The 12,749-nt window shown below is 38.8% G+C and overlaps 1 protein-coding gene across 1 annotated transcript in view; it reads right to left on the bottom strand.

Annotated features, from left to right (window-relative positions):
* Positions 1 to 404: 404 nt before the first annotated feature.
* LOC134316376 (ubiquinol-cytochrome-c reductase complex assembly factor 1) overlaps positions 405 to 12,749 on the bottom strand; it is a 48,105-nt gene continuing 35,760 nt past the window's right edge. Inside the window, exon 9 of the mRNA XM_062996733.1 lies at positions 405 to 975. Within this exon, the coding sequence (XP_062852803.1) occupies positions 841 to 975 (135 nt within the window). The 3' untranslated portion in view covers positions 405 to 840. The remainder of the gene's footprint in view (positions 976 to 12,749) is intronic.

The raw sequence follows: 12,749 nt of genomic DNA, 5'->3' as shown, positions 1-12,749 counted from the left end.
TTACCATTCTTATTAAATACATGTATTATTTGTTTAGGAACTGATGATCTAACTGCTGTAATTTTGCAAATGGAATTTGCTTGATACAAGACTTATCAGAAGCTGCTCAACAAGGTGTGGTCGTCATTGTCTGATTTATCACTTCATAATGTGTCAGACATTCTAATGGGAGACAGTTCTGGACATGCTGCTGTGGTGCATGTAGCATGAGGTCTGGCATGGTCTTGCTAAAATAACCTTGCACTTCCCAGGAATGATGGCAGCATATATGTCTCTAAAATCCTAATGCACATGTACACTCCTGGGCAAAAAATGGGCCAAACCCAAAGCTGTAAATACAGATCTGGTCAACATAATTGGAACCTTTAGTACTGTGGAACTGTTCAGTATAAAAAAACAATATCTTCAGAATACTGGGAAATATATATTTATTTTAGAACACTTAAAATAAGAGCCTGCATGATAAATACAGCGTAATGTCCCTAGCGAACAGGTAAACACATACACACCCACACACTCACCCTTTCATCTGACATAATAGGAGTAAAGAAACCATGACTGCTACAGTAGGTGCAAGGGAAAAATAGCACTGTAGCACTTCCTAGAAGAAGAAGTACCATACTTTCAATATGTGTTAGGTTTATAGGTAGTGTGTGTGTGTGTGTGTGTGCACAGTCCCATCACAGTATACTGGTTTATCAGGAGGTGACGAAGATACATAAATTACAGAAAGGAGAAACAGAAATTAACAAATCAGCAGCGGGTCTTACTGGCTGCTCTTGTTTTCGGAGCACTCAAACAATGACACTGGGTATTGTTCTCTAACAGGGTCAAATCATTCTAAAGGCCGGTATCATTGTAGGTTGGTGTGGCCGCCTTTAGGATGCTCTGTGCATTCTCCTCCACCAGAGGACGCCATTTGACCTCTCCAGTTAAAAGCAGATCATCCCCGTCCAGGGCATCAATATACTGCATCTGTGCGAGGAGGAAAAGAAAATACAAAGCAATGAATTGTCACACATTAATATTAAAGATATTAACATATTACAATTATAATACAATGTACTGCAATTAATTTAAACACCCTGCCTTTTAATTTCAAGAAATACAAACACCAGAAATGTTAGGACATGTTGTAAAGTGAAATAAACACAAGAGTCTTTTTACATTTTTTACAGTTTTTACATTTTCTTTCTATTTTCTTTATTAATTTTCTTCCTTTTTCTCCCAATTTAGCATAGTCAATTTGTCGTCTGCTGCTGTGGATCCCTGATCGCTTTCGAGGAGGGTATATTTGCTGCTCACATGCCCTCCAAACGGACCCCTTATGTACGCCCATGCTTCTGCACAGACGCCTCGGTCTGCTAATGCCAAGTTGACACTACACGACTTTCCAAGTCGTCGGGTCGCTATACAGTTCACACTACACAACTGGATCTCTTGTAATCGGGAGTCTTTCAAGGGTTAGTAGTGTATTTCACACTACACGACTGATCGGCGATAGGGGGTTTCACACCACACGATCTATCACCAACTGGAATCGCAGGCGAGCTTCTCTGGTCTCTCAAACTCTTTTGTCATGAAAACAAACGCAAGAAGTGACGAGGGGTTTAATGATACCACGTCCAAAAATGCACATCAACAAGTAGCGAGCGATCAAAGTTTATGCGCTGATGTGCAGCGTAAAATCAAGGAGAAAAAATAAATGCATCTGAGTGGATTTGGCAACGCGAACAGCAGGGATTGTTCTGTAGTGAGTTGGAGTTTTGTAGAGAACAATAAGGTCAGAAATACTGTGAAACTTGATTGTGTGCTGGTGTATTCTGATATAAACTATATTATGCCCCATCCCATCTTTTTACAACTCCTCCCCTGTGTTTCCACTTACACTGCATCTTGCGTTCTCATTGGCTGTTTGACATAACAATCATTGCCAGTCGGGCAACTTAGATTCAGATATCTGACATGCTAGAAATCTCACTTCGGGCAAACCGCTCGGATCGAGTAGTTACATAGCGATTGATAGCCGAGTTTCGATCGCTGAGCGAATGCCGAGTTGCTCCTGAGCCGGCAAATCTAGCGCCGACCAGTCGGTGAGCAAAAATCAGGGCAAAAGTCGTGTAGTGTGAACTAGGCATAACCAGGGTCCTTGCACAGCATTTGGTCTGGTCATGACCACCCACCTGGTCCGGTCATTTCCCCACCCAGCAGACTCGGCGGCCAATTTGTGTGTGATGCAGGCACTGCCAATTGTGCCTGCTAGATGGTGCCCTTGATTTAAACCGGGGTGTTCAGAATCTCAGCGCTGGTGTACTAGTGAAATATCTCGCTGCGCCACCTGGACGCTTTAAAAACTTCACATTTTTTATACACTGTTTAACAGAGGTGGAAAGAGTACTAAAATATTGTACTCAAGTAAAAGTACTATTACTTTAATGATTTTTTACTTAAGTACGAGTAAAATTACTAGTCTAAAAATCTACTCCAAGTAAAAAGTAACTAATTTAAAATGTACTCAGAGTAAACGTTACTTTGTTACTTTTTTAACAGAAGGAGGAATGTCATTTTCCAACAGAAGTTGATAGATGAATGATACAGCAGACTACACACAGCTCACCAGCCATGCAGTATATTAGCAGTTCATGTGTGGATTTAACCTCTACACACCTAACATACTGCAACTGCTGTTATCAATTCAAAACAGCATTATTTCTGTTTATCCTCAATAAAAGGGTTAGTCAGTTAGGGTTGCACCTATAAAAAATATAACGGGTCTTAAACTGTCATAGGAACATGATCAAAATCAAAAACAAACCAGCAGAATCTCACAATCACATTTATGCTGTCCGTTTTACTTAAATAAATACTCAAAAATAATGAACATAAAAAATCACAATATTTCATAATGCTTTGCTATCGTTGCAAAATGAAAGCCAACCGTAAACAGCAGAACCGCGACCCAGATCAGTCACACAGCAACAGAAAATCATAACCACTTATCTGCTTACCTGATCTATATCCATGTGTTGTTCCATTAGGGATATAATCCACTTTATATAAGACCATCTTGTATGTTTCCAGATTATATAAATCCATACCCAACTGTTTTATCCACCTAACTAACGAAAACTATATTTATTCTCTCGGCTTTCCCGGTAAAAAGCTTAAATTGGTGATTCGTTCACTAAACTGTCATTTATAGAACAACCAATGAAGAAAGAGATTGAAATTCCGCCCAGAATGTGAATTCTGAAGCTCTGATTGCTTTATACATCTGAATCTCTTCACCAAATGAACCGATTCATGGAGTTGTTTATGCACAACATCATAATGAAACAGAGTGAGTCGTTTCTGACTCGTTAATTCAGTGATTCAGTTCGCAAAACCTACTCTAAAGCACACAAATGCGTAAATGCTCAGCAGGCCGGATCAAACAGCCTAACGGGCCGGTTTAATGTCGAGTTTTTTTTTATTGTTTTTTTTTTTTTTTTACTCAGTAACGGATGTTATTTAAAATGTAGCGAATTACAATTCTTAATACAAAACATACTTAAGTAAAAGTAAAATTACAGGTTGTAAAATCTACTTTAAAAAGTACAAGTACACAAAGAAACTACTCAATTACAGTAACGCGAGTAAATGTAATTTGTTACTTTCCACCTCTGCTGTTTAATCACTTGGGAACTAGGCAAGAACCACGATGAGAAATGGGTTTGAAAAGTCACCAACTCATGAGATGAACTTGCTTTACATTTTACAATTATGGCTAATCTGCTCTGTTCTCCTCTCGATCAATCTTCTCCAGCTCTCTCTCCCTCCCTCGATTTTATATTCTAATCTTCTCTTCAATACTTGCTTCTTTTTTCACTCTCTCTCTCTCTCCTCTGAAAGCACCAGAGTGAACATGAAAGAAATATTAAAAGTAAACAACTGGTATTTCTTACCATCATATTTAAGAAGGGAGTGTTGACCATAAGTGATCTGACTCAGACTTATTATATCAAGCAACACTGACTCATCTCTTGTACTGCTGTATACTTTTATCTGACTAGTACTCATTTTCCTACTGCTTGCTCTTGCTGATAATGACTCAACGTGAATGAACACTGATTGTAAAACAAATAAAACTACTTGAACTTTAATCAAACACTAATACTGTTATTTATCATAAGCAAGTACATCTACACAGGATACTATACGAGTATGTAATAAGTGAAGGCTACTCTCATCCAATACGATACACATGCTACAATGATTGACCTTTTAAGACTTTATGTGGGTTTTCTAATTAGATACACCAATCAGCAATAACATTAATACCACCTACTTGTTTCTACACTTACTGTTACAATTTTACCAGCTCCACTTACCATATAGAAGCACTTTGTAGATCTACAATTACTGACTGTAGTCCATCTGTTTCTCTACATACTTTTTTAACCTCCCTTCACCCTGTTCTTCAGTGGTCAGGACCCCCACAGGACCACCACAGAGTAGGTATTATTTGGGTGATGGATCATTCTCAGCACTGCAGTGACACTGACATGGTGGTGGTGTGTTAGTGTGTGTTGTGCTGGTATGAGTGGATAAGACACAGCAGCATGGATGGAGTTTTTAAACACCTCACTGTCACTGCTGGACTGAGAATAGTCCACCAACCAAAAATATCCAGCCAACAGTGCCCTGTGGGCAGCGTCCTGTGACCACTGATGAAGGTCCGGAAGATGACCAACTCAAACAGCAGCAACAGATGAGCGATCGCCTCTGACTTTACATCTACAAGGTGGACTAACTAGGTAGGAGTGTCTTACAGAGTGGACAGTGAGTGGACACAGTATTTAAAAACTCCATCAACATTGCTGTGTCTGATCCACTCATACCAGCACAACACACTAACACACCACCACCATGTCAGTGTCACTGCAGTGCTGAGAATGATCCACCACCTAAATAATACCTGCTCTGTGGTGGTCCTGACCATTGAAGAACAGAGTAAAAGGAGGTTAAAAAAGTATGTAGAGCAACAGATGGACTACAGTCAGTAATTGTAGAACTACAAGGTGTTTCTATATGGTGGAGCTGATAAAATGGACAGTGAGTGTAGAAACAAGGAGGTGGTTTTAATGTTATGGCTGATCAGTGTAAATACATTAACGTTAGTTGAATGCGCCTGTGACTATTGTTGGTCACTGCATGAATGTGTTGTCAACTTTCTAGCTATGATAGCTAACATCAGGGATATTTCATTTATTTGCAGCAAATCCAACCTCTTATTTTCCTGCTAGTTTTGCATGAAAAATGCTACATAGTTAAAGACAACAATTACATAACAAAGCGCCTTGTTAGATGTTTTATGTGCTGCATCTATACCCTGAGTTTCTGCTTCTTTTGACTTTTACACTTTCCCTCTCACTTGCTTTTGAGCCTCTCCATGTTGCACTAATCAGACTTAGAAACTGAGGCTGTGCTTTGTGTTTATTTGTAAGATTATTTTTATTTTAAAAGGCCCCTCAGGAGTGTGTGCACTCACATACATAAGAACACTCACCTCATTTGTAATAAATTCCTGCCATCACTGGTAATGGCCAACACAGCTGCACAGAGTCAGTGGCTTTAACAGAGTGCAAGGGCATTCTCTTCCTTGCTTTTTTACTGTGTGTATTTAGTTGGCTTCCTGTTTCATACACTTGGTGCAGTGACTGGCACTCTAGAGAACTAGCCAGACTAGTATAATTATGTTAATAAATAGAACATTAGTTTGTTAAAAAATAATTTGTTTTTAAATGACCAGGAACTGATAGGTACAGGCCCACTTCAGATCAGTATTATTATTTTTTTTAACCTATTAGTCTGAGAGAAAATTAAATGTTAATTTACACTAAAAGTATTTATACATAATCAGAAATACTGCTACAGTGGAATGTTACTGGATGTGTACATGGTGTATTTGATAAGAAATGCGTCAATTGCATTTTATGTTTAGGCTTGTTTAGGCTTGTTTAGACCTGTTCCCATGCTCTAGCTAAGAAATCTCTGTTAACGGTGGAATCTTCCACTGTCCTACAAAGTCACCAACTAGAGTATATAAGGATGTTAATTTTTCCCAATGTTATCGCAGTCTCTGTGTGAGACTCTGTTGGTGTGAGACTCTGTCGGTGTGATCCTTTTCTGCAGACAAGATTAAAACTCTTTTCTCCAGAGAAATCCAGTCTCTGTGTTATTTCATTAAGGGTTTTTCCACCACAGTACTTAACAAACTAAATGAAATCAATGACCTTAAAATTATCTGACTGGATACCAACCTATCTTAACTCTGGATAAAAAAAAGTGTGATTTTTCTCACAATCATCCAACTGAACTAGCTTCAAATTCATCACCACTTTATCCTGGTCAGGGTCAGGTTGGATTTACTGTCACATGGAAACACCAGATGCAAGCCAAAAATACACCCAATCCATACAGGACGCCAATCCATTTCAGATCATCACACTGAATAAACATCATCTGCCAAATACTTAATTGTAAATGTAGTGTTTTTTATACAGTTTTTTAATGTTGACTAACAACACAGATCGATCATTTAATTAAACTTGCTCTAAATGTGTCAACCTACTTTAAAAACTGTATCGGATCAGTATCAAGTACTGAGTTGTTTTTACAATGGATTCAAATCAGAACAAATAATGTAAAATGCGATCAGAACAGCCATGAAGCTCTGAAATCTGCTGGTAGACAGCGGCATTGACTTTGGACTTAATAAAACACAGTGGACCAACATCTGCACATGACATGGCACCCCAAACCATCACAGACTGTGGAAACTTCACACTTGACCCCAGACACCCTTCCTCCAGACTCTTGGACCAAGATTTACAAATAAATTGCAAAAATGGACTTTGGACCACTGTGCAACAGTTCAGTTCTTTTTTCTTTTTAGCCCAGATAAGACGCTTCTGATGTTGTCTCTAGTCCATAATAAATATCTTGTACAGTCTGTGAATCTGATAAATGATTTTCCTGATGCCTCTCAAGCTACTGTTATTCGCTGCAGTAAACACAGTTAGTGGTGTTCATGCAGTATCATTTTACATAAGAGTTACATCTATTCTACATTTATTCATCATTTACTTGCACTAATTGCTTTATCATGGTCAAAATTAATTGCACGGCATCACATACTCATACTCACTTTTTACTCACTTATTTACATTTATTGTATTTAGCAGATTTAGCAACTAAATACAATTTAAGCCACTGAGAGTTAGGCCTGTCTAACATTGGTGAAGCTTGAGCCAGTGAGTTCTACCACTGCTACTGTCATCACCTATTTAGAACAGAACAGCTTTATTTGTTATATATACATATACATGTGTACAGTACAATAAAATTATTTCTTCTTACATCCCAGTTTGTTTTGGAAGCTGGGGTCAGAGCACAGGGCCAGCCATTGTATGGCGCTTCTAGAGCAGAGAAGGTTAAGGGCCTTGCTCAAGGGCCCAACAGTGGCTGCATGGCAGAGCTGGGATTCAAACTCTCAACCTTTCAGTTAATAGCCCAAAGCCCTACCCACTTGGCTATCACTGTTCCTGGGCAAATAATACAATAATAGTAAATATTCTCACTTACTTACTTAACCGCTTATCCAATAAGAGTCACAGGGAGGTGCTGAAGCCTATCCCAGCTTTTCAATGGGTGCAAGGCACACAGTAACACCCTGGATGGGGCGCCAATCCATCGCAGGGCACACACAACACAACACAACACAACACACACACACACACACATAGGGCAATTCAGTGTCCCCAATGAACCTGACTGCATGTTTTTGGACTGTGGGAGGAAACAGGAGCTCCTGAAGGAAACCCACGCAGACACGGGGAGAACATGCAAACTCCGCACAGAAAGGTCCAGGACTGCCCCACCTGGGGATCTAACCCAGGACCTCCTTGCTGTGAGGCAACAGTGCTACCCACTGAACCATCGTGCCGCCAATAGTAAATATTATGTAACAAAAAAATACACCACCAATCGTGTCTTTACACACATTATATAATACATCAACAATGTTCTGAACACAACAGTAAATCATTCCAAAGTAAGTCAACAGTGTCTAAGCAAATATAAGCCTATAATTAACACGTATAAGCTAGCATGGCTAAAAAAAATCCAAATAATAGGTATGTTAAAAGACAAGGATCTGTAAGTCGGACAGCAGTGCACTCAACACACTTCTGAGAGAACAGAACAGAATGATTGGACTACACTAATAGTAAAGATTTTGCTAGTTTACTTAGATTGAAATTGTTGTTTTGCTTGTGTTGTAGATTAAACTTATTTAGATAGCGACGGGTGAAATTGAGAAAACTGCTTTTTTTTTTGTCCATAATGCATTTTCAAGGACATTCGCCAGATTTCTTTTTCACTACATAATCATTATACACTTACACAAATCATTATACATTTCTTTCAATTTAAAACCAATTCACATGAATACAGTGCATAAAGTCCCTTTGAGAGAAACTCTAACAGGGTAAAGATGGGTTTTTCCATAATCAATTTTTAAGGACTTTCACCAGATGTTTTTTTTTTCACTACATAACCATGTATGACCCTGGAATGATTAGATTAGTAATGCTAAACTAAACCTTATTGGTTGTTTTTATTGATTTCACACAGTATTTCCTCTCAAGACTCCAATACAAATCATTACACACTTTTTTCAGTTTAAAACCAGTCCACATGAATAGTCCAGAATGTGTAAAATCTAAAATCTAGCAACTTGCTCTGGTGCACACAATAGAATGTGTAATATCTAATATCTGGGTCATTGACGTGACGCCTACATTTTTTGTCCGACTGCATTTTCTTCAGTTAAGAAAATGTTTAAATGCATAAAAAGATGCCATATGTATGTAGTATCTCTCCCATGTATGTAGTATCTCTCCCATATACAGTGTATCACAAAAGTGAGTACACCCCTCACATTTCTGCAAATATTTTATTATATCTTTTCATGGGACAACACTATAGACATGAAACTTGGATATAACTTAGAGTAGTCAGTGTACAGCTTGTATAGCAGTGTAGATTTACTGTCTTCTGAAAATAACTCAACACACAGCCATTAATGTCTAAATAGCTGGCAACATAAGTGAGTACACCCCACAGTGAACATGTCCAAATTGTGCCCAAAGTGTCAATATTTTGTGTGACCACCATTATTATCCAGCACTGCCTTAACCCTCCTGGGCATGGAATTCACCAGAGCTGCACAGGTTGCTACTGGAATCCTCTTCCACTCCTCCATGATGACATCACGGAGCTGGTGGATGTTAGACACCTTGAACTCCTCCACCTTCCACTTGAGGATGCGCCACAGGTGCTCAATTGAGTTTAGTCCATCACCTTTACCTTCAGCTTCCTCAGCAAGCCAGTTGTCATCTTGGAGGTTGTGTTTGGGGTCGTTATCCTGTTGGAAAACTGCCATGAGGCCCAGTTTTCGAAGGGAGGGAATCATGCTCTGTTTCAGAATGTCACAGTACATGTTGGAATTCATGTTTCCCTCAATGAACTGCAGCTCCCCAGTGCCAGCAACACTCATGCAGCCCAAGACCATGATGCTACCACCACCATGCTTGACTGTAGGCAAGATATAGTTGTCTTGGTACTTCTCACCAGGGCGCTGCCACACATGCTGGACACCATCTGAGCCAAACAAGTTTATCTTGGTCTCGTCAGACCACAGGGCATTCCAGTAATCCATGTTCTTGGACTGCTTGTCTTCAGCAAACTGTTTGCGGGCTTTCTTGTGCGTCAGCTTCCTTCTGGGATGACGACCATGCAGACTGAGTTGATGCAGTGTGCGGCGTATGGTCTGAGCACTGACAGGCTGACCTCCCACGTCTTCAACCTCTGCAGCAATGCTGGCAGCACTCATGTGTCTATTTTTTAAAGCCAACCTCTGGATATGACGCCGAACACGTGGACTCAACTTCTTTGGTCGACCCTGGTGAAGCCTGTTCCGAGTGGAACCTGTCCTGGAAAACCGCTGTATGACCTTGGCCACCATGCTGTAGCTCAGTTTCAGGGTGTTAGCAATCTTCTTATAGCCCAGGCCATCTTTGTGGAGAGCAACAATTCTATTTCTCACATCCTCAGAGAGTTCTTTGCCATGAGGTGCCATGTTGAATATCCAGTGGCCAGTATGAGAGAATTGTACCCAAAACACCAAATTTAACAGCCCTGCTCCCCATTTACACCTGGGACCTTGACACATGACCCCAGGGAGGGACAACGACACATTTGGGCACAATTTGGACATGTTCACTGTGGGGTGTACTCACTTATGTTGCCAGCTATTTAGACATTAATGGCTGTGTGTTGAGTTATTTTCAGAAGACAGTAAATCTACACTGCTATACAAGCTGTACACTGACTACTCTAAGTTATATCCAAGTTTCATGTCTATAGTGTTGTCCCATGAAAAGATATAATGAAATATTTGCAGAAATGTAAGGGGTGTACTCACTTTTGTGATACACTGTATGTACTCAATTTGACTTTTAACAAACATTAGTAAATTGTCATTTTTTGTTTTTTAAAGTGTCAAAATATCATATGGTGCGACCGTCCGGCCATGACTTCTGTTTAAAAAACTTCATTGAAATTCTCTACACCTATTCGTCTTCATTTTCTGTCTTATTCGGCATAATTTTCAAAGTGTTTTGCAGTACTGTACAAAAATGCAAAGTGTTTTTTATTTTAATTTCCATCATAATATACAAACAAACTTTGTCAGATGATGCCCATTTTATGAAATATCATGTGGTGCGACCATGAAGAAACGGCCACTTTGGGATTTTTATGTTGAAAACAAGTTAAAGACTAAAAGTTGTATAATACACCCATTTGTCAAGGGCCCTTGAAAGCAACAAGCAGGTTTGTAACTCACTCAATTTTCAAAAAAATAACCTTTTTAACAGCTGGTATGTACAGTAGTTGCCATTTTTAGATATCATGTGGTATGACCTCAAAAATATAATGAATATTAAGTTATTTCTACAAACATATATTTTGATTATAGATTTCAGATTTACATTATGTGGGAAGCTAGCTTATTTTGTTTAGGTGGCCAATTCTGTGCCTGTAAATTTGAACTAAACTTGAAAAAATCATGTGGTGCGACCAAATATCATGCAGTGCGACCATTGCAGAGTGATTTCCATGATGGATATATGTCCTAGATTGGCAGTATTTGTGCTTTTATATATATAACATGATTTATATACGTAAAGTACTTTATTATAGTATTTTTGGAATAGATTTTATTGCAATATGACTAATATTCTAATATTTCAGAAACAATGATTTATGTTTAAACTTTGAACAACTTGTGAAAAATGCTAAATTAAAATTAGTAAATGTAATTTCACTTTGGTAATTATGCATTTTTAGGCATTTATTCTTTTTTATTTATATATTTATATAAATATAAATGACTGGGTCAGAGCATCTCCAAAACTGCAGCTCTTGTGGGGTGTTCCCAGTCTGCAGTGGTCAGTATCTATCAAAAGTGGTTGAAGGAAGGAACAGTGGTAAACCGGCAACAGCATCATGGGCGGCCAAGGCTCATTGATGCACGTGGGAAGTGAAGGCTGGTCCGTGTGGTCCGATCCAACAGACGAGCTACTGTAGCTCAAACTGCTGAAGAAGTTCATGCTGGTTCTGATGGAAAGGTGTCAGAAAACACAGAGCAGCACAGTTTGTTGCACATGGGGCTACATAGCCGCAGACCAGTCAGGGTGCCCATGCTGACCCCTGTCCACCAACAATGGGCACACGAGCATTGGAACTAGTCCATGGAGCAATGGAAGAAGGTGGCCTTGTCTGAGGAAGCATGTTTTCTTTTACATCACGTAGATGGCCGGGTGCTGGTGCATGTGCATTGCTTACATGGGAAACACATGGCACCAGGATGCACTATGGGAAGTAGGCGAGCCGGCGGAGGCAGTGTGATGCTTTGGGCAACATTGTGCTGGGAAATCTTGGGTCCTCCCATCCATGTGGATGTTAATCTGACACATAGCTCCTACCTAAGCATTGTTACAGACCATGTTTCACCCTTTCATGGAAAGTTTGTGAAACATTTCTATTCATGTCAGTTCGATGAAATGTTAATAAAATCTGGTTTAAATCTATTGTTGTAGGGAATTTGTTTATTGATCTCTTCAAATAGATTTTTAACAATAGGAGGTCTTCGTGTCATTTGGGGCGACCACTTATCATGTGGTGCAACCAATAACAGACGTAACTGAATTAAATTATAAATAATAAATCTCACTTATGTTACTGAAATATTAATCACTGATGCAGTATGCCTAAGTTAATGGTAATTGTAAAACATTTTAATGTGTTTAATGTGATTTACAGAAAAAATAAGTCTGTTAAGTACATTTAAGGAAGTGAATTTGATGTTATACAACAAAAAATACAGTACATTATTTACAAAAACTCAAAGTAATAACATCATTTGTTTCTAAACACATTATATTATTAAGTACTTGCAAAAAAATGTTTAAGCATGTTGAGAAAATTAATTAATTTTAAAATAAATCACAGTCTCACCACATGACATTTTGTTAGGCCACAGCCAATAAAACTGAATGAAAAAACACTAAAATGACTTAATTTAAAATTTTAATAGGAATTTACATGTACACAACATTCTAAATGAGTGAACAATTGCAAGA

This window comes from Trichomycterus rosablanca, chromosome 6, assembly GCF_030014385.1.
Source record: "Trichomycterus rosablanca isolate fTriRos1 chromosome 6, fTriRos1.hap1, whole genome shotgun sequence".
Taxonomy (NCBI): Eukaryota; Metazoa; Chordata; class Actinopteri; order Siluriformes; family Trichomycteridae; genus Trichomycterus; species Trichomycterus rosablanca.
The sequence above is the reverse complement of the archived record's forward strand: the minus strand, read 5'-3'. Positions and strand labels throughout refer to the sequence as shown.